This window comes from Acartia tonsa, chromosome 13, assembly GCF_053477335.1.
Source record: "Acartia tonsa isolate MP-2025a chromosome 13, ASM5347733v1, whole genome shotgun sequence".
In the NCBI taxonomy this organism is placed as follows: Eukaryota; Metazoa; Arthropoda; class Copepoda; order Calanoida; family Acartiidae; genus Acartia; species Acartia tonsa.
Window position 1 is genome coordinate 32,715,725 of NC_137272.1, and position 24,228 is coordinate 32,739,952.

General features: G+C 32.8%; 1 protein-coding gene across 1 annotated transcript in view; it reads left to right on the plus strand.

The window, feature by feature from the left end:
- Positions 1-1,555: 1,555 nt before the first annotated feature.
- Positions 1,556-24,228, plus strand: part of LOC145335258 (uncharacterized) — a 75,367-nt gene continuing 52,694 nt past the window's right edge. The window contains exons 1-4 of the mRNA XM_080180996.1: positions 1,556-1,625; positions 8,204-8,294; positions 11,436-11,485; positions 12,174-12,239. Of these exons, the coding sequence (XP_080037122.1) occupies positions 1,567-1,625; positions 8,204-8,294; positions 11,436-11,485; positions 12,174-12,239 (266 nt within the window). The 5' untranslated portion in view covers positions 1,556-1,566. The remainder of the gene's footprint in view (positions 1,626-8,203; positions 8,295-11,435; positions 11,486-12,173; positions 12,240-24,228) is intronic.

Consider the following 24,228-nt stretch of genomic DNA (forward strand, 5'->3'; position numbering starts at 1 on the left):
GAGAGAGAGAGAGAATGAAAGAGATATTAAATGTATGGGTGTGTTATAAAAGGGTGTTACTTGATATATTTGGTTTTATTATTTTTATTCAGTCAGTTACAGATTAATACTTGCCATCGTCAAATATCATGGATCTAATGGGATAAGACAATGGCCGATAAAATAGTGTACATCCCATTGTTAATACACAAAATTATCTCTTATGTAGATAACAATTACGGGTTGAAACGTTTGGACTCTGAACTTGATAAACCAACCAATCAAAATCCATTAAAAGTCCCCAAAGTTGTTAAGCCAACGGATAAGAAAACATCATTTTACATCTTTGGTGACGTCTGCAATGAACAGCCCATTGTCCCCTCCCTGTCTGGTCAAATATACAATTAACAAAAGATTTTTCAGAGAACTGTCTTCGATAATTTATTTTTATAAATATAATAATCTTACCTGAAATTATCATTTTCTGTTTAATGTTTAGTTTAAAAATAATGACAGCCCTTTGAAATTTTTGACCAACAACATTTTGTCTTTCTAGCTTGCTTTCTATTTTAAATACTCGCATCGACACACAGCGAAATACCTTTGTTATTTTTGTCCCTTGTTGAATTTAGGCAAAATTAGTTACAGTTCTTCGTCTATACCTTTCTATAATCAATGCTCCTTTAGTGGCTTGTGTATTCCTATAGCGCTATACATCGTTCTGTATACTGTTCTGGGATGCATGTCAGTCGCGGTTTGTGTTGGACGTAGAGACTTAATGTCTAATTTGTAGAGAAGCTTCACTCCTAACCCCCCAACAACAGTTGGATAAAATATTGTGCACTTTCATTGAATTAAAGTGGTAACAACGATCAACTATATACATTTACACATAATTTAGGTTAGGTTAAGCAGAATACATGGCGGATTTCTACCTTTATATATTTTGGGGGAGGAATCCTAAAATAATCTTTACACAATAGCTAAATCTATAAAGTTGTAACAAAAGGAAATTTTTACGAGGAAATTATTTTTACTTGGAGCAAAGCTAGCATATACTTTATATCTGTATACTACAGATACTACATAATTAATACCCCTCTTAAATAATCTATACTATCTATTAGTAGATTATTTCTTCAAATTTTGATCTCTTCACTGGACATGATAGCTGCTCGCTTATCCCTACTGTAGATTAAGATTAGTGGTTGAAACGTTTGAACACTCAACTTTATAATCCAACCTATCAAAATTTAGTAAAAGTCCCCAAAGTTGTTAAGCAAACGTAAAAGGAAACTTTATTATAAAACTTTGGGGACTAGAGTAACAAACAGCCCAATTTCCTCTCTCTTTCTCTCTGTCTCTCTCTCTCTCTCTGTCTCTGTCTCTCTCTCTGTCTCTATCTCTCTCTCTCTCTGTCTCTCTCTGTCTCTCTCTCTCTGTCTCTCTCTGTCTCTCTCTCTGTCTCTCTCTCTCTCTCTAGGTGTTAGGTCTTTTTTGAATACTCATTCGTCCTACATATTTTTGATGATGTTTTTAAAATAAAAGTTTTTCTAATGAATGAACTCAATTAAAGAAATATTAAAAATGTTTAAGAGACGATTGGTGTGCTCTTCCATATTGCTCATTTCCTCATTACATACCAGGTTAGATTTCAGGTTAATCTATCTATCCATCTACTATCTGTCTATCTATCTATCTAACTATCCATCTACTATCTGTCTATCTATCTATCTAACTATCCATCTACTATCTGTCTATCTATCTATCTAACTATCCATCTATCTGTCTTGGTGTGTTCATCCATTTTGCTCATTTGATAATTGCATACCAGGTCATATTTCTGTCTATCTATCTATCTAACTATCTATCAATCTACTATCTGTCTATCTATCTATCTAACTATCCATCTATCTGTCTTGGTGTGTTCATCCATTTTGCTCTTTTCTTCCTTGCATACCAGGTCATATTTCTGTCTATCTATCTATCTATCTATCTATCTATCTATCTATCTATCTATCTATTTATCTATCTATCTATCTATCTATCTATCTAACAATCTATCTATCTATCCAACTATAAATCTAACTATCTATCTATCTATGTTGGTATGTTCATCCATATTGCTCATTTCCTCATTGCATACCAGGTCAGATTTATGTCTATCTATTGTTTTAATCTATCTTACTGTCTATCTATCTACCCATCAATAATCTATCGATAACTTTGTATAATCTATCCGTCTGTATATCTACAAATCCAACAATAAGAATAATCTATCAATATGCATCAATTATTAATCTATAATATATCCATCTATTTATATATCTATCTATCCATCTATCTATATATCTATCTACTATCTATCTACCTATCCATTTACATTTTATCTATTTATTCTAACAGAAAGATACAGAAAAATGTTTTAGGTTAGCCAATGAAATACCGTGTTTATAAAACTTTGGGTACCACTATAATTTCCAGTCCAATGTCCCCTCCCTTCCTGCAGGAACTAGATGTCGCACATTTGTATAATTATAAATGGTATTATGCTTGATTGCCCACCTATTCAGGGATCTTAAGGGATAAGACAATGGCCAATAAATTAATGTACATTGTATATCCTCAATGAAGATGCTCAAAATTACCCTTTCTGTGGTTGTAACGTTTGGACATATAACTTAATGAACCAACTAATCAAAATTCATCTCAAAAGCTGTTAAGCGAAACGAATAAGAAAACTTTATTATAAAACTTAATGGATTAGTGTAATAAACATCCCAATGTCCCCTCCCCTCCCTCCCTGTCACCTATTAGCCAGGTGCATTTAAATATAGCAAATTGCAGTCAACTGGGAAAAATATTACTAAAATAAATATATTTCTCGTATTCATTCGAATCCGGTGGATAAGAACCAGTTCTCATCCATACGAAAAAACTATGTCTAGCATCGTATCATATCCAGCTTTCTACGAATATAAAAATGTACAATCATAAGTTTAAAACCAGCCGGTGCCTCAGGGCTAAAAACACTGGTTTTAATCTCATAATTGTACATTCTATATCCGCGGAAAGCTGTTTATAATACGATGCGAGAAATAACTATTAATCTAAGCAGATTAAGATTTAATGAATAAGTTAAAGTTTAGAAATAAAAAAATTGCTTTAATCTAAATCACTTATGTCAGATGGTTTTGAGCTTTTTAAATTTAAATTCTAAGATTAAAAATGTCTTAGTTGGATTACTAGAACGATTAGGTATTCAGATTGATATAAGAAAAGATAATCAAAATACCATTCTTTGGATATTTATTGGTTAAACAAGGATGACAACATCCATAAAAGCGAAGCACTGAAACGGTAGGACAAACGGACATTGCTTTGCTTATTACATTATACTTTGTTGTCCCAAGAATCAACATACTAAAAATCAGATCAATCGGATGATTAGATCACATAATTTTTTTTGTCAAAAAAGTAAAAAAATCAACATGTTTAAAATGGACGTACGGACATTCTTGTTATGATTATAAAGTTGCTACGCTTTCTAAATCGTACCTAACTACCACATGAATCACCATGCAAAGTTTGAAATCGATAGGACAATTCTAACATGCCTAAATTAACGAAAACAGCTATCCGTTTGTGACAGACGTACGGACGGACGGACCGACCCTAATTATAGAAAAGCGTCGCTTTACAAAAATTTAACACGATTACCTTGGAACCTACTAATCAAGAATAAGTTCAAAGTTTACAGTGCAAAGTCCCCTTCCTCTCTGTTTATATTTGATTCAGAGATTCAAAGGGGGAAATGGACACTTTATTAGTTTTATAATATTTTTTTCTTATTCGTTGAAAGAAATTGTCCGTAAACAACCTTGTGGACTTAAATTTAATTTTGATTGATTGGATGGTTCATATAGTTAAGTGTTCAAACTCTTCAGCCAATAATTAATCTAAAGGAGGGGTGATTTTGTGATTATTTGAGTTGTACATCAATTTATCGGCCATTGTCTTATCCCTTTAGATCCCTGACATATATACTGATTAGCACTTACTCACTCGAGTGAAAAACTATTTGAATAATGCCAAAAAAAGTTGAGAAAATTAGATGTTTTTGAAATGTTACAAATAAACGATTATTAGATGTAAGTAATAGTGCTGTTTTAAATGTTTTTTTTGTGGCCTTTGTACATTAATTTGTTGAAAAAACAGATAAATAGCAAAATTAAATCATACAAAAATTTGATTTCAAAAAATAAAAAAAACACTGCAAGTTTTAAATGGTAACGATTATAAAGTTGCTAGGCTTCCTAAATCGTAACGAACTGTTATAGGAAACGTCATGAAAAGTTTGAAATCAATAGGTTAATTCTAACATGTCTAAATTAACGAAAGAAACTTACCGTTACGGACTTACGACTGATCCTAATTACAGAAAAGGTTCGTTAAAAAAAAATATTATAGATTTCTTTGTTACTTTCTGTAAACCTAAACAAATGAATTTTATAAGTGAAAGCAGTAAATAATGCAACTTTTTAGTAGCGAAGCTACTCTATAATTCACAATGTCCGTCCGTCTGTCCGTCCGTCCGTCTGTCCGTCATGAGACAGAATAGGGGAAACGTGATTTTCTCGGCTCCTATTAAAGGTAGACAGCTGAAATTTTTTGACAACAGTCCCATTATTAAGGAGCACAATTAACTATAAAACATCAAGGGCGGTCGGACCGCTTTTTGGCAGGTTTTAGGCTATTTTTGTATTTTTCACATTTTTCTCCATATCTTCAGTGTTTATGGTCCGATTTTAAAAAATTTTTCAGTTATTGATATCAAAATTAAATTTCCTGTCGTTTACAGTAAACAATCATGACGGCCTAACTGCCATTATGCAGGTTTTAGGCTATTTTTGTATTTTTCACATTTCCACCATATCTTTAGTGTTTATGGTCCAATTTTCAAAATTTTTTCAGTTATAGGTATAAGAATTAAATTTCCCGTCGTTTAAAGAAAACAACCATGACTGCCAGACTGCCTGTTTGCAGGTTTTAGGCTATTTTTGTATTTTTTCACATTATTCTCCATATCTTCAGTGTTTATGGTCCGATTTTCCAAATTTTTTTTCAGTTATAGATATCAAAATCAAATTTCCCGTCGTTTAAAGAAAACAACCATGGCGGCCAGACTGCCTTTTATCAGGTTTTTGGCTATTTTTATATGTTTTACACATTTTCCCATATATTTGGTGTTTTTGGTCCAATTTTCAAACTTTTTTGGGATATCAGTATCAAAAAAAATTTTCCCATTGTTATGAGAATCTTTTATGTAATCTACTTTGACCGTCGTCATCATTAAAAATAAAACAAGGTTTCGTGCTTATTTTCTCCAATAGATCTATTCTTGTTTTTAATAAATACACTTTAAATCTACTTTTACGTATTTCCATCCACGATTTTTTGTGCTTCGCTACTTATGGATGTTGTCATCCTTGTTTTTTATATTTTTCACGCTTTTTTGTTTCAATTTTAAATATTTTTGGATAAAAAACTGTCTATTTGTATGTTGCTATACTTGACTGGTTTATATGAATTTTCTGGTGATTTATCCTAATAAAGAGGAACTACCCACACGCCTTACTTTAAAAAAATAGTTGGTGGGGTTATTTCTCTCGATTTTTTTTGTGTATTAAATAAGGGGATAAACATCAATTTATTAGCCATTGTCTTATCCCTTTAGATTCTCGAGCTTAAACCCAATCATGGACCGATATAAAACTTCCCTGAAAATTGTAGAACAATCAATTTACGAGATCCTATAAACACACACAAACATAAAACTTACTATCTATCTATCTATCTATCTCTTGACAACTTCGGGGATGAATTAAGATTTTTTGGGATTCTTTAGTTGAGTGTCCAAACTTTTCAACCATTAAGTGAAATCTACAGAATTGGTAATTCTATGTGTAATTATTAGGGATGTATATCAATATATTGGCCGGCCATTGTCTTATCCCTTCCAATCCCTATGAGAATTTACTGATTTTTTTGAATTATAGAGTAGCTTCGCTTCTAAAAAGAGCATAACCCTAGCATTACCATGATTACTTGCACAAAACTATTTGTGTAGTGTGTGAGTGATTTAAGAAATTGCCTCGCTTTGTTTTCAGCCTCAATATTTCCCGCGCAAAAAAGTTTTGATGAGTCAAGTAGATATTGTCCAGGAGAAAGACAAATATTAAAAAACAAGGATGACAACATCCATAAAAGCGAAGCACTGAAACGGTAGGACAAACGGACATTAACACTTGTAATGTGTAAGAACTGAATAATCAGAATATAAATGAATAAGAGTCGAAGCAAATTTGTAAGTAAATTTGTTGAAAAACTGAATAATGTTTATGGACATACTTACATTTTTAGGACTTGATTATAGAGTTGCTTCGCTTATAGTATTGTACTTTGTTGTCCCAGGAATCAGTATACCAAAAATCAGATCAATCGGATAATTAGATCATATAAAAATTTGTTGTTAAAAAAGTAAAAAAAATCAACATGTATAAAATGGAAGTACGGACAATATGGTAACGATTATAGAGTTGCTACGCTTTCTAAATCGTACCTACCTACTCCAGGAACCACTCTGCAAAGTTTGAAATTGATGGGACAATTCTAACATACATAAATTAACGAAAAGAGCTAACCGTTACGGACCGACCGTAATCAAAGAAAAGCTTCACTTTTAGAAAATAAGGCGGGGAGGTCTTAGTACTTTATGCACTTTGAGGGATTTGCTTTCCAAATATATATATTGAATTGATAAAAATCTTTTCACTATTGAATTTAACGGAAGTTTGTTAATGGATTAATTAAAAGAGGTTTATTTAATAAAAATTTTCAGAGATCTTAAGGGATAAGACAATGGCCGATTAATTGATATACATCCTAATTGATTATACAAAAATTACACTTTGTGTTGATTACAATTAGTGGTTAAAACGTTTGAACACTCAACTTAATGAACCAACCAATCAAAATTCAATTAAAGTCTTCAAAGTTGTTAAGCCAACAAATAATATAAAACTTTGAGACTAATTTATTTAGCAGCCCAATGCCTCCTCCTCCCTCCCTGAAATTTTTATTTTATTTTAGTGGGTACTTTCTATATTGAATCCTGACTCGACTGTTAAATATCAAATTAAGCTCCCTAAAATGGTTCGTCCTTGTTTGTTGATGGATTTTAAATTCAACACAAAAATTACTGAGAAAAAAAAACTTGTCAGATCAATGAAAAGATTGAAAAACCAAATAACTATTCCCATACGATTTGAAAGCGATAATTAACCGATGGATTAGAACCGGTTGGGAGTCATAATAAAATAACAATGAATCATATTAAAGGCATTTTTTTTAGAAATAATGAAATAAACTTCATAAATTTATTGGTATAGGCCTTCGGCCCCTGAGTACCAACAAAACTAGAATTAATCTTTCATTTTTGTTTCCACGGAAAGCTGTCTATAAAACGATGCGATAAATAACTATTAAAATCTAAGAGAGTAACTACAATGCATGCTAAATTAACTAAGATCATTACCTTTAAGCCAGGAGAACCTAATAGTTCAAGAGTCAATGAATAACTGAGATATTTTAAGAGGTGCAAGTTATAACAACAACTATTTACCAGGATCTAAGTCCATGTCTGTTTAATAAAGTGTTTGTATGTTAAACTTGTGACGTAAATGAAGCTATTGCTATAGGTATACTTAGCATTACATAATGGTTACATGATTACTTTAACAATAGATATGATGTTTTATATAAGCATATAACAATAATCAATCACATACAGATTACCATGATTAGGCTAGTATTACCCATATATGGTATTATATTGGTAATAATAGACTTTTAAATGCATAAAAATACATAAAAAAGTGCCTAAGGGCTGACCAGTGTCTGAAGTGTCTAAGTGTCTTGTGCCAGAAGTGCGCGGGATAATTACTATGGCCTGTCAATCATTATTTAGATCAAAGTTTTATATAGTGTTAAATTTATAGAGAATATAAATGAAGTGAACTAGATGCGAAGCATTTCTATAAGAATCTTGTTTGTACGTTCAAAGAATCTATATATCTATCTATCTATCTATCTATCTATCTATCTATCTACCTATCTATCTATCTATCTATCTATCTATCTATCTATCTATCTATCTATCCAGTGATGGAAGAGGAATAGTGGTTGGTTCTCAGCTATTTTCTGAATCGGATGGCAACGCAACGAGAAAGGGCAGAGGCTTTGTTTGCCTGGAGGTAAGTCTTGATTGTTTAAGGAATCACCATTCTAAGAAATAATAAATCTAGGTTCAAGGTTTCTAAAAAACTAAAAGTAAAGTTATAGGTGTATTGGGAAAAAAATATTGTTATCAAAAATTTAAATTTAATATTACATAATAAAAATGTTTACTTCAAATAGCTTGTAAGATCAATTTTTCATAGTGAAAAAAGGAGTTTTCTCGAAATTGCTGAAATATTTTTTTTCTCTCCAGTGACTTTTACTATACAAAAAAGCAAAAAAAATGACAACAAAGAAATTTATGAAAGGGGTTATTTTGTTTATAGTAATTTTGTTTCTCATGATTTCTTATCCCTGTTTTTGAGAGTATAAATACTTTATTCTGACTCTATTTTTATCATTTTCTCTGAGGAATTCAATGAAAAGTTGTACTAATGGATATACAAAACATGAATATATTGACAGGGAAAAATTGTCGTCAATTTAGGATGCTAATATGAACCTCATTCATTGATCAGTTCGTTCATTCATTAGGAGAAGAGGGGATGAAACAAAGGGATGTATCGTTTTTTTAGTCAGCTGGGAGTATTATTTTATTACAGTAAATGAAAATCTGGTGCAACATCCAAGTAATTATATATCGATTGCTGTATTTCATGGAAATAGTATTAAAAATACCAATACCAGAATAATAGCATCCATAACTAACGAATCTTTAAAATAAAACAATTTACAATCCCATTATGACAAGGTCATCACAATCATCTGTATAATTTTAATTTTAAACATTTTAAACATTTAACCATAATTTAATATAATATTTATGAATATTCTTGTATTGATAATAAATATCTACTAAATAGTTAACTATTATTTTTTACTAACTAAAATGTACAGGGTGTATTTATGACACATTAAAAAGTTTAGATGTAAATTTGGCAAGAAATAGATGTATAATTGACAATTTTGGATATTTAAAAGCCTGTGTTATGTATTTTTGGCAGAGTTTTTTTTTCCGTTTTTACAAAAAAAACATCTAGCTGTATTTCTGCTAGTCTGTCTGTATTGGTCCTTTGGTTAGCGAAATCTTAAGCTTCAAACAGACACATACACAGACAGATACACACACAGACATTAAAAATAGCAATACCATATTGATTAACTATTTTTTAAACATAAAACAATTTACTATCCTATTGTAAATAGTATTAAGGTTTTTATTGTGTGTCTTTTAAGATCTCGCTAACCACTGAACTGATTTAGTTCTATTATGTAAGCTTAATTTAGGTCCCTCGACTTAAAGAAGCTTCACTCTAGAAGAAAACCATATTGGTCCAACGGTTAGGGATATTTTAGGCTACAGACAGACACACACACATACACACACACAAAGACACACACACAGACAGACTTACAGACACTGACAGACACACACACAGACAGACACACACTCAGAAAGACACAAACACAAACAAACACACACACAGACTCGCACACACAGGCAGACACACACATAGATAGACACACACATAGATAGACACACACATAGACAGACACACACACAGACAGACACACACACAGACACAGACACACACACAGACAGATACACACACAGACAGACACACACACACAGACATACACACAGGCATACACACACTAAGACAGACCCACATACAGACAGACATACACAGACAGACACACACACACACACACACACAAACAGACACACATTTACACATTTAGACTTAAAAGATTAAAATGTTAAAAACACTTATGGTAGCAAAAAGCAGAAAAATAAGAAATTATTGTCATTTTATTGAGTGTGTAAAAAGTTGTTGTTCCTTTGACATAAATACGTTTTTTTAAAGCGAATCTTTTCTATAATTAGAGTTTGTCAATACGTACGTACTTAACGGTTAGTTATTTTCGTTAATTTAGACATGTTAGAATTATCCTATCGATTTTAAACTTTGCATGATGATTCCTGTAACAGTGAGGTACGATTTAGAGAGCGTAATAACTCTATAATCGTTACTAGAAAGGCTGTACGTCCATTTAAAATATGCTGATGTTTTACTTTTTGAAAATAGATTTCTATTATAATTATCCTATTCATATGATTTTTGGTACTGATTTCTAATACCACAGGCAATGTTATAAGCAAAGCAACTCTATAATTAAGTTCTAAAAATGTAAGCAGGTCCCTAAACAGTATCCTGTATTTAAGAAGTTTTGCAGCAAATTTATTGACAATTTTGTCTTATGCATTAGTATTGTGCTTATTCAGTTTTAACTTCGCTCTTATGGATGTTGTCATCCTTGTTTACATCAAAGAGTTAGAGTTTAACTTAAATAGCAAGCCATTTAATTTAAATTTCGTCAATATTAAAATCATTGATTTTGACACTAATTTAATTTTGTATGTTCGATCAAGGGGGGGGGGGGGATTGGGTAAAGGTGGTGGAAGGGAGAAATCATTAGTTTAGCCCACTGCAAGTTTCAGTTTGTTAGAGAAAATTAAAATCCTGGTCTAAGATCCAAGTAATAATAAATCCATTATTATAAATATGCATATTAATCAGGGTTTTAAAGGGATATGACAATGGACGATAAATTGATATACATTCCTAATGATGATAAAAAAAAGAGTATCCCTTATGTAGATCATAACCATATTGGTTGAAACGTTTGGTTACCAATAGTTTTGAACTAACCAATCAAAATCCAGTCAAAAGTACCCAAAGTCTTTAACCAACGAATAAGATGACATGGTTATAAAACTTTGGGTACTAGTGTAGTTTACATCCCATTGTCTCCTCTCTTCCTGCATATTTACATATTTATTTATTATTTTGTATTGGCGAGATAGAGCAATATTAATTATATTAACCATATTACCAAGGGGTTTTAAGGGATAAGACAATGGACGCGACATTGAAGTACATCCCCATTTATTAAAAACAATTTACTATTTCTATTGAAAAAAATAACATTTTCTAGTTTAAACCAAATTTTCAAGACCAATCAACATGAAAATATCCAGTAAAAGAAATGTTTTATCAAAATTTGCTCATTTCTGAAGGGTTTTAGGCTATTTTTGTGGTAAAATGTCATAATAGCTTTACAAAAAAAAATAATAATTTGATCTTTTTATTCAGGAAGAAGCAGCAAATCGATTATGGCAAGCAGTTCTTTTAGTTTCCATCAGGTAACAACTTAATGTTAATTTAATTCAACTGACAATAAAACTGAGAAAATGGAGATGGTTGGGACATTTTCAAAGGAAAGTGGCATGATGATTTAACCAATGAAGCCTTGACTTGAATTTCCCAAGGAAAGTGAAAACCAGATAGACCTTAAATAACCTGGAGGAGGAAAATCCTAAGTGAACTGAAAGATGAGAAAATATCATCTTTCTACTCATGCTAAATCCAATGAAGATTGGAGAACCATTGTACGTGGCCTATGCTCTGCGAAGAAGAGATAAATAGCTATGATAATGATGAATTCAACAAGAATGACAACATCCTTAAGATAAGACGGTCAGACAAACGAACATTAACAAATACAGGGTGCGTCACATAAATCGAGACATTTTTTAAACGGCCATGGCGCGAAAACTACTTGACCAATCAGGACGTTTGACCCCACTATAGAAAGCTTAGGTAATGACCTTTTGGCACAAAAAAATCTTTGGACGAAGATAGACGTGTACACCGAGCTGGCCGCGCATATGTTCAACAAGGCAGATTCCAAATGCGCCGGTGGTTTAATGCGCAAAATCACAAAACGTAGAGTCCGACAGGGAAGGAGTTAGAATCTTGACCACAAATTTTGTGGGTGTCTTAGGCTCATTAAGACACACATTTTGCTGCTACTACTATCTATCTATTTAGTTGTATGGCAATGATAGCAAATCTTCTGCTGGCGGTGGTCCTCATATTTTCTGGTGAAATGAAAAGGTAAAATATTTTCCAGTATCCGCTTCGAAACCGATTAATATAGGGTGGATTAGAACCGGTTTTCATCTATAATTGTATATTTTATACCTGCGGAAAGCTGCTTTTAATACAATTAATACAATGCGAGAAATAACTATTCTAGTATCGCTTCGAACCCGATTAATATCCGTTGGATTAGAACCGGCTTTCATCTATAACTGTACATTTTATATCCGCGGAAAGCTGTTTATAAGAGGATGCGAGAAATAACTATTCTAGTATCGCTTCAAACCCCATTAACATCCGGTGGATTAGAACTGGTTCTCAGCCATACTGAAAAATTATGTAGAGCATCGTATTATATCCAGTTTCCTACGAATATAAAAATGTACAATCATAAGATTAAAACTAGTTTTTTTTAGCCCGTTCCTTTGGCATCTCGGGGCTAACAAAAACCTGGATTTAATCTTATATTTGTACATTTTTATATCCAAGGAAAGCTGTTTATAATACGATGCGAGAAATAACTACTATCCCATTGTATTATAGACAGCTTTCCAAAGATATCAAAAGGAAAAAATTACAAAATTAAAACCAGTTTTTTCCTAATATAAAAGTAACAGGATGTCTATCTGTCTTTCTGTACCGAAGGATCTTGCTAACTACTGAACCGAAATGGTTCACCTATTAATGTAGACTCATAGGTACTGAAAAGGTTTTGAGGATGTTACTATTACTACCCATATCAAGAAAAATCTCCTCACACTTTATCTTTTTACTAGCGGCTTCGCCCCTAGCCTCTAGGGGCTTTGCCCCCAAGAGGTTACATCAAACTAAATTTTCGTAATTTAAATTTAAAAGAAAAATATCAAAAAAAATTTGTTTTTAGGGGGGGGGGGACAAACAAACAGACAAACAAACAAAAAAAACAGACAGACAGACAGACATACATCGTTCTACTTTGTATTATAGATAACTAAAAGACCTTTAGGGGCGTTGAAACTAGTAGACAATATAGAGATATAGATATTTATTACAAAATTACAAATATTGATTAATATTTGCAAATTAATAATAGTTTAATTTTAACAACTGCAGGGGCCTTTCAATAAGTGCTTTTGAACAAGGATGACAACATAAATTAAAGCGAGGCTCTAAAATCAAATAGTATGACAAACGAACATGAACACTTGTAGAATGGGAATAAAAAAGTAAAAATTAACTTTATAATTTCTGTCCATCTGTATGTGCAAATTTATTTGGCTGATTCTATTGATTTTAAAAAATATTTGATGACCATGGCAGATTTTCTTTGCAACCTGTGCCCGCCAGGATGGAGATATTAAAAAAGTTTCAACTCTCAGTTATGTGCCATACCCATATATATCTAAAAGTCACTTAGTTATAGACCTCTATCTTCTCACAAAGAAAATGAGATAGAAAAATCGTTAAGGGTTTAACTACTTATAGATATTATCATCCTTGTTTGAAGAATAATAAAAATTATATAACTCTTCAATAAATGTTCAAATATAACAATTTTTTGATGTGAGGCAATAACAAAACTTGAAAGGAATAGTTGTCTGGTGTTCCTTCACTTTCACAAGAATTTAAATTTTTGAATATAATCCGATAACGTCATTTTTTGGTCAAAAGATGTCCAAAAATGCGCTAATATTTTGACAAGGAAAAGCATTATTTGTTCATTAAGATATTTAGATGCGCATTATCCACTTCTGAATATAAAGTTTTATGTTTTCAAAAAGAAACAATTGCAAATAGAAAAGATTAAAGTGTAAAGGAAAGCGCAGATTTTGCTGTTGTAATAAAATGATAATGTGATTCTCGTACGGAAGTGTATGCACACCGAAATGTTGTTCAAATAAAATCTTTAACATTGATATATCTTATACCTCATATAGGGAAAATACACCTCCCCCCCTAAAAAATTCTAAAGTATAAAAATCAAAAGAATATAAAATAAACAGTATGATACTTTTAAATGCATGTTTAATAAACTTTTATTAGATGCATAGGGGTACCTAAAATGGGGGTGGGGAAGTCGACCCACAATTTTAAATTGAAGTTTCAAAAATAAATTTTTTTTTTGCGCGATTTCTCATCGGAGGATGGTGGTACCCTCACCCAAGATAAACCTTCCAATGACCTATGAGATGCTACAGGAGAACTATATCGGTTGTGTGTCTAGCGAGATTCCTCGCTACAGACTAAAAAAGCTTTTTACTTTATATAAAAGGATATTTTCTCCTATGGGATTGGGTGGTTCAGATATCTACTGGATTTTGTTGGTTATTATTTCGAATCTTTTTACTCTTTTTTTAAATGGTGAAGGACACATACATATTTGCTTTAAAAAATTTTACACAACTTTTTAGACGCGTAGCAATTATACAATATATTCGTTCTATATATCTTTTTGTTTCTCATTTATTTTTTTTCAGACTTATTCATCTCGCTCTCTCTCTCTCTCTCTCTCTCTCTCTCTCTCTCTCTCTCTCTCTCTCTCTCTCTCTCTTCTCTCTCTCTCTCGTTCTCTCTCTCTCTCCTCTCTCATTTTTTACCTTCATCCTCTCCACTTTTATGCCTCTTTTGAAAAAGGCATATAGTTTTAACCTCTTCCACCAATTTAAAAAAATGTTGATGTACCCCAATGATGATACACACAATTATCCCTCCTTTAGATTAAAATTAGTGGTTGAAACGTTTAAACACTTAACTTAATAAATCAACCAAACAAAAGTCCCCAAAGTTGTTGATCTAACGATTAAGAAAATGTTGTTATAAAACTTGTGGGACTAGTAAAATAGAATAGCCAATTGTCCCTTCACTCTTTGATACAACGTGTGCTTATGTATGTCTGTAAATAAGAAAATAATAAACTTTTTTTTTCATTTTAAAAAGGAATCAGTTTTCATGAACACTAATCTTGTTGAATGTTGTCATCCTTGTTTTTAATAATTAAAAAAACAAAGTTTGAAAATGATGAAAGTTTCTAAGATCTTTCCTTCCTTTTAGTTATGGTCTAGCTAACATTTTATCAGGGATCTGAAGGGATAAGACAATGGACGATAAATTGATATTTATCCCCATTGATGATAAACAATCTTGAAATTATTGTTTAAAAAATTTGGACTCTGTTGGTTTTGGACTCAACCAATCCAAATACAATAAAAGTACCCAAAGCTTCAAAGACAATGAATAAGAAAAACGGGTCATAAAACATTGGGTACCAGTGTAATTTACAGTCCAATGTCTCCTCCCTCCCTGTATAATAGTAGCATTTTTTATGAGAGTCTGGGAGAGGGAGAGAATTCAGACTGTAAATTACACTGGTACCCAAAGTTTTTACCCATGTTATCTTATTAATTATTCTTAAGTAGACCCTACACTTAGCATTTAAGTTTTTACGTATAAAAAGTAAAAAGGACAGGAGTATTTTTTTCCCCAGGGGCGATATTTCTTTTTCTCTCGGTAGAGTTCAAGTAACACCCACCAAAATAGTTTAAAACCTCTCATAAGCTTCACTGTAAATAAATATATTACGGTATAGCAGTTTGTGAGATCTTAGGCTACAGAAACACAGAGAAACATCCTGTTTCTTAAATATTAGGATAGGATAAGATACCATACATGTTTCTTTATTAAAAATCAGTCCTGGAGGCCTCTAGGGACACGTAAAATATTTCTTTTAAATCTGTGTTAAGATCAGCTGTTTACCAAAAATATTTGCTATTTTTGGTGCTTTTTCTTGGTAGGATGGTTGTATCCTCCTCAAATGGCTATAAACCTTTCCAAGACCTATGAGAAGCTTCACTATAAAAAAGAACCGTATCGGCTCAGCGGTTAGTGTGATCCTTCAGTACATACAGACATTCTTTTATTCTTAGATGTCTATTAGACAAATAGATTAATGTACAGAAAATGAATCTATCTATCTATCTATGTCTTTATTGAATAAACAGATTGATCAAAAATAAATGGATTCTATCAATTAAGTAAATATTTTGATCTAAACTCTGGTGTACATTACTTCAGGGATCTTAAGGGATAAGACATAAGATAAAATAAATTGATGTATATCTATCTATCTATCTATCTATCTATCTATCTTTCTATCAATCTATCTATCAATCTATCTATCAATCTATCTATCTATCTATCTATCTATCTATCTATCTATCTATCTATCTATCTATCTATCTATCTATTGGAGATGCGATCCTCAATTTTCAAATTCTTTGAACGTACATATAAGACTTTTACAGAAATGCTTCGCATCCACAGCTATCTATCTATGCTTGATATAAAGTCAACACTTTATAGAGCAGATTATGAATATTTGATTGACGCGTGCCCTGCAATTATCTAGTAGCAATCAGGGGCAAGACACAATTACTTTAGCTAGGCCCAAGGCATTATTTGTATCAATTTATGCATTCATAGGCCTATCTCTACCTATATGACACCATATATGGGTAACGCTAGCCTATTCATGGTAATTTGTATGTGATTTGCTAATAGTATATGTTTATTAAAGACATTATGTTTATTGTTAAAGTAATCATGTAAATAATCAGTACAAATATGTATGCCTACAACCATGCCTGATTTACGTCACATATTAACACACAGACATTTAATTGTACAGACAAACACTAAAATCCTGGTCCAAAGCTAATGTTATAGCATGTACCTCTTAAATTTTGTTAGTTATTTATTGACTCCCCTACCATCAACTTCTCTTTCTGGCTTTAAAAGGTAATGACTTAGTTGTTTGGCATGCATTGTAGTTTAAATTTAGGCCCCTTAGTACTTAGCATGAATTGAGCTTAGGCCTTGTGTTAGAACTCTAACACTTAGCACAATTCACTGCTTGGGACTTAGGGCACATTTCTGTCCTACTCTACTTATAATTTTAACACTTATCCTGTAAATATTTTCATACTTAACTTATGCACTTGTAATATAAATACACTTTATAAAAACATTTTCCTTCCTTAATACTTAATATACTTATATAATTCTGATCGAATATCAAAACCAACCATTTATTCTTAGATTAAAGCAACATAATACTTCGCGTGGGTCTTTTGTTGAGCTTCCACCAGCTCAACCAAATTCGTATTATACTTGTGGGAATAGAGGGTTAAGCATTCTAAACAAACCAACCGACGATGAGAATGTCTATGTGTATTGCAGTAAAAGTAGGTTTTTAGTAGTACTCATAGAAGAGCGGTCTCCATACCTAAATTTGGACAAACGCCCCATTCACACACACAATGGTGCAACTTACCGGTTGTATCTTAGAAAAATTTTACTTCATAAATTTTTTTTCTTTTTTTCCTTACCGTACCCGAACCGCCTAAGGCAGGTATTTTTACCAAAATCGAATAATTGTAGTTATGGCAAAATCGGATTTTCCAAAACCTGTGAAACTATTTGAGAGCAAGGTTAGGACTATGAGGCGTTTGAAGAGATAGGGACTGAAAGGCACGACACAAATGCAATTGAGAGCCTCGTGTACGAGCAGTTGCACTAGCTGACACTCTAGAGGCCCTAGAGAATGCTAGCATATTTGTGGCCATTGGTCGCCGCCCTATAAGGACACTCGCACTGGTTGACACTCTAGAGGCCCTAGAGAATACCAGCACACCGGCACCTCCATGTCCGCCTCTCTTTAGTAAAACACTTGGGTTGGAATAATCTATGATTGAGCTATGTGCAAAACTTTGATTTTTGGACTTAGTCAGATTTTTGAAATCTAGGAGTTGTACTAGGTGGCGGAGTATATATATAAATCTTCGGACTTAGTATGATTTTTACTTATTCGGAAATTCTCTAAGTGTTGAAATACTTGAATCTTTGATACTTAAACCAGAACTTATTAAGAATCAAGCATGGAGTAACTTTTCATTTATAAGCTATCAAAATACTATTTGTAAAGGACTATTTTGAACTTTCTTATTAAATGAAAACTTAGGAGCAAATCTTATAGAACACGGGAAACGCTGTTAGTTGGGATACATATTGTCTTTGGAGCCATGTTTCTGAAACAATATGCCGAAAGCAGTTAGTACTCTTGAGTCGTAGTAAAGGGCCAAAAGATTATTACAAACTTGTAGCATTTATACTCAAGTTAAACTGTACTAATACTTTGGTACCGTTAGAACCGATTTTCTGAGATTTGCACTTACTTATACATGCCTAGGCCTTATATTCCTAATGTAAATTCTGATTTATATGCGGATGTATCAAAATAACTATTTCCTCCAAAATTTTGAGTTAAACAAAATATTTCAAAGTCTCAAAGATATTCTCAACATCGATCGGTTGGAATGATATAAGTGCAAACAAATTACTTTATGCAATCAGCAATAATTCCAGAGATTTCCTGATGCTCTGAGCAAAATATTCCACTTTTTGGACTTAGCACCGTTCTATTTCTTTTGTTACAGAGAGAATTTTGAATTTCTGGACTTATAGTAATTTTTATGAAATTGTGAACTTGGCTGGAAATTTACCAAAAATTTGGACTTGTAATAATTGCAATTTTTCCAGCTAGATTAACAAATTTAATTAATTAATCGGAATGAATGGTATTAGAGATCTCCAATTAGGGTTGACTTTCGTTGCTGACAACCACCCGCCAGCACCATATCTATACTCTATGTTCCATCCTGGGAGAGTATTAGATAGCCTGTTCTGTTCTGATTATGAGTTACAACTCTGCACAGGGACAATTGACAAAATTGACTCTAATGAAACTCAGACTATAGAGATGAACATCAACCACTTCTTCAACTTGGCTCCTGGAACAAAAGTCATTCTTAGCGATGACCACATTGCCAATGATAGAAATGGAGGAATCAAAATTCAGCCTGGACAAACGCAACTGACGGTCAACAACTGAGGACAACTCAGCGGAAGAGCAATGATAACAAATGTCACTGAACATGCAATCACTAACACTGTTATCACCGGATACTTGGAACCAAGCAACCAATTTGTAGTCAAGGAGATCACCACAGACTTTGATTTTACACAATCATTCCTACACAATGTATCTGTGACAACTGAGCTAGATGAGATTGTACAAGCCCTAGAGCAACACGCGGAGAAAGCTAATACTCCAGCCATCAATCAGATCTCACTAGACACCAGAAACAACTCAGTTCAACTCTTATAGCTACCAAAATACAGCGCCATCAATCTGGTAGAACGATCTTTTCCTTTAGCTGATGGATATATACCGAATCCCACAGCTATAAACAATGACACTCCAGTACCAGGAGTAGCCTTATCTGACTACCGTTCTAATATTGATGAAATTCTAACTACACCAGATCCTGAAAAGAATAAACTCTTTGAAAATAGTGATGACGTTATTGAACTCGGATTAAAACATATTGCTGAATCTGATAACCTCATGGACTATGTAACGGAACCTACTGGCTACAGTGTGCCTAAGGACCAGTTTGTTAAACCAGAGGATCTTGTGGTGCTGTCAGACTATCCACCAGAGGTAAGACATTATATAGAAGACATATTCCTAAAATCTTACCCCGATATCATATCTACACATTCTACTGATAGAGGTAACATGAGTAAATATCTGGGCAATTATACAATTAGACTAAAACCTGGTCAAACTTTACCCCAGCATAAGAAATTATATTATTTATCACCCGTAGAGAAAATGCAAATGCAATCTATCTTAGAGTTTTTGTTAAAGAACGGAACCATTGAAAGAGCTAATTTGGATGGGGATTCCTATAACAACTATGCAAGCCCAGCTTATCTGATTCCAAAGTCGGATCAGGGGAGCTGTCCTCGTTTAATTGTAAATTTTCAACAATTGAATCCTTGTCTGCAGTCTGAACCTGCACTGCTACCCACAGCAGAAAATTTGATTCAGTCACTAAGGGATAAATTTGTGCATAGTAGTAGTGACATGGCTAACGCTTTTCATAGTATAACGCTAGAACCTTCTTGCAGAGACCTAACATTGTTTGCAACCCCATTAGGAGCTTTTAGACACGCATCCTTACCAACTGGCATTAAGACTTCACCTGAAAGTCTATCACGCTTTATGGAAAAGATATTACACTGGGAATTGGCTTATGATGATAATGGTAATGTTGTAATGGACGGTGATTTAGCCAAAATGATATACTCACCTATCCCAGAAGTCCAACACATTTACGATGATTTCATTGTCTCAACTGAACTAGCTAAAACTAGATCAGAATCATTGAATATACATTTTAAGATTTTGAAGAAAGTTATGGGGAGAATACACACGCATAAAGGAAAGATTAGCTTAAAGAAATCACAACTTTTTAAAAGCAGGGTAAATTTCTTTGGATTCTTCATTTCGCATAATTATTGCTGTGTAGATCAAAGGCGAGTACAAAAACTTCTAAATATTCCCATGCCTACTGATATTACTATAATGAGATCTTTTATGGGTGTACTACAAAGTATGCATAAACATTTAAAATTTGATATTATGGCTCCTACACATATTCTAACTTCACTTACATCTACTAGATTAGGTAAAACTTTTGTCCCAACTCCAGAACAAAGACAAGCCTTCGAGGATATTAAGAAAGCTTTAGCTTCAGGGCCAATCTTTAGCAAATTAGTTAACTTATCGGCACCTAAGATTATTTTGTCAGATGCAGCCGGCACTTCAACTGGCTCATATTCGGCAGTCTTAGCGCAGATAGTGACACCAGAATTACAGGCTAAAACCCTACCCCCTGGGCTAAACTTCGATGATCCTGTACACCATGTTATTTATGATAACAGATTACCAATTTTACCCCTACCTTTGCAGATTGAAGGTGAAAACATTAAGGATTATGCTAAACGTATGTCTGAAGATGGACCGCCTGAATTCGAATATTTGGCTAGTAAAACTTTGGGCTATCCTGAAGACACTGTACACAATAGTCTTGGGATATCTTTACAATTGCTTTTGGAGCTAAATAAAGTTCAAACACCTTTGACCACCATCCTGCAAAGAGCATCAAAAATCATACGTTCTACGATGTTGAGACAAAAGTATATTCAATTTGTATTTAAAGGGCGAATATAGGTTTGATATGATATGAGCTTATATGAAAGGTGCCATTTCATACTTTTAGAATATCTATGCCAAATTTAAAAATTCAAAAAAATCCTTAAGTATATTTTGCAATTTTCTGTTTCAATTGAACATATGATAAATGAGATTGACGACAAACGATTTATTTTAGCCCTTTACAAGACTTTTTTTTTGACTATTTTGCTTAAGTTTGATTGACTATTACAATGGCACGCACCTTAAAAGATAATTTAAATGTTTATTATTTTAGATTATATACTCTTTAATTCAATTTTTTAAAAGCGTAGAAATAATTTGCGTAAAAGTTTTGACTAGGGTAAATAATACGTCTTAAAGTTTATTTTCTGTACAAAGATCATTGGTTAATTCTGGAAAATATAAAAACCCTGATGTACGCAATTTTAACACACACTCACACGAACCTTAAAAAAACAGGGATTTGAAATCATTCTTCCTCCAAGAAAATTTTATCAATTATTTATTTTTAATTTTTACATTATTTGATGTTTTTTTAAACTTTTAAATATTTTACTTTATATAATTTGTATTAAGGTAGAAGATGGGTATATTTACCCCTGATTAATTAGTTTCCACGTTATTACGACTATCCTTTACGAAAGCTTTTTAATTCAACCTTGCTACGAAGCCTTGTGTGATGCTAGGGTAATTGGGTTCTTAGGGAACCACACTTATTACATAATATTATCTTGAGTTAGAAAGGTTTTAAGCTATAAACAGACTTATACAATTAGATATGTCAATATCCTTAAGTTATTTATAATCTATATAATGGCACCTTTGAAATAAGCTCATATTATATCAAACCTATATTCGCCCTTTAATAATGATAGGGATAAATTCTTAGACTTTATTCGCAAACTAGAGCATGGATATGTATATCTAGATCCGCAACAACTCATATTTGAAGCTCTTAGTGTAGCTATGTACCGCCCTGTGATAGTTATCACAAACATAGAGGGTGTCAAACCTGTCACTCAACACTGTTCAGACAAAACAAAACCCCCTTTTGTATTTTTACTATATGGACACAAGGAGCAACACATAGTAAGACCCGCAATGGTTTCATCAACCAATAGCTTTAAATTAAAATCTTTAGCGTCTATGTTTGAAATTATTGCATACACCTCAAAGAAAATTACCGTTGCTGAGTCAAGATTACATATCATAGACATTGAAATCCTAGGAATTATTTATGCAGCAAACTCGTTTAGAACTTTAATAGGTCCAAGCTGTGAATGCACTTTGTTAACAGACGCAAAATGTGCTTACTATCTCTTCAATCCTAAAGCATTAACATCCGTTAATAAATTGAAGAGGTGGAATACCACTTTGTTAAATCTAATACCAAAGCTAACAATGTCTTTCTTAAGAGGAGAAGACAATTTGGCAGATTTCTTAACAAGGGCATATAAGGCTACTTTACCAAGCATCAAAAAGGTAGCCCTACCTAAATTTGTTAAATCTGGGTTTGAAGATAACTTACCCCACTATAAAGTTTGGACTATTGAAGAATGGACACAGTTCATTATGGATAACCCCGACTATTTGGGTTATGATGAACAACCTCCACAACCAAAGCAACAAAAACCCAAAATCACCATAAATTCACTTGCCGCAGAACATAGAGTTATAGGCAAAGTACTAAGACCTTTGGAAATCCTAAAAGAAAGGATTAGCATAGAAAATATAATTGCAAACCAAAAAGAGGAATACTCTGACATTTACACACGTTGTCTAACCTCTAAATCAAACACCTACACTTATAAAAGACAGAACTATGAACTTAAAGACACGATTCTGTTTACAAAGATAAAAGGAGATTTAAAGGTTTATCTCCCAACCAAACTATTACCAGTATTAGTATGCTATACTCATCTTTTGTTAGTACATAGTGGAGAAGTTAAAATGCTTTTGAATATGCAAAATTTCTTCCACCCTAACCTTAAGAAATATGTTAGAAATTACACTAGATCTTGTTTAAATTGTCAACTTCAAAATTCATCTACAAAACTAGAACAAATAGGAACCTATAGTACAATTTCAAGACCTTTTGAATGTGTAAGTATTGACTATATACAATCCTTACCCCCCTATCGAAGTTATAATCATATCCTCACTATAGTCTGCCAACTAACAGGAATGATTCTTGCATATCCCATGAAATCACTCACATCCCGTGAATTTATAGACAAATTCATGTTTTATTTCTATCCTAACTTCTCCCCCAGATAAATATTGTGTGACAATGCAAAATCATTTCTAGAAAAGCAAAATTTGATATTCTTTGCCTCTATTGGCATCCGAGTTTTGTATTCTACTGCATACTTTTCACCCTCTAAAGGATTGGTGGAAGCTAGCAACAAAGTAATAAAATGGCCAATCATTAAAATTTTGGCGCAAGACTCAACAACCTCATGGTTATATCTACTACCGTTAATAGTCCGACAATATAATTGCACTAAAATACCAAAGACTGGATTTTCACCCATGGAATTATTATTCGGGACACGCAGCTCCCTGTCTAAATTTTTCTTTGGAGCAATAAAACCGGACGAATATCACCCTGAAATAGCTCGCACAGAAGCCTATGTGCAAGACCTCTCGGACGGTATACAAGAAAACTTGGACATTTCAGCAAAAGCTATTGAAAAGGGAAGGGAGGCAAGACTAAAGTATATTAACAAAACCCGCATACACAAACAATTTGATATAGGAGATCTTGTCTTGGTTAGAAATAACACTGTTACACCTGGTGTTAACCCAAATCTTACTCCTATCTATCATATTTCACCCTATAGAGTTTTGGATGTAAGCCCTAACAGTTGCACGCTTGAAAGAATTTCTGACAAGAAGACTGAA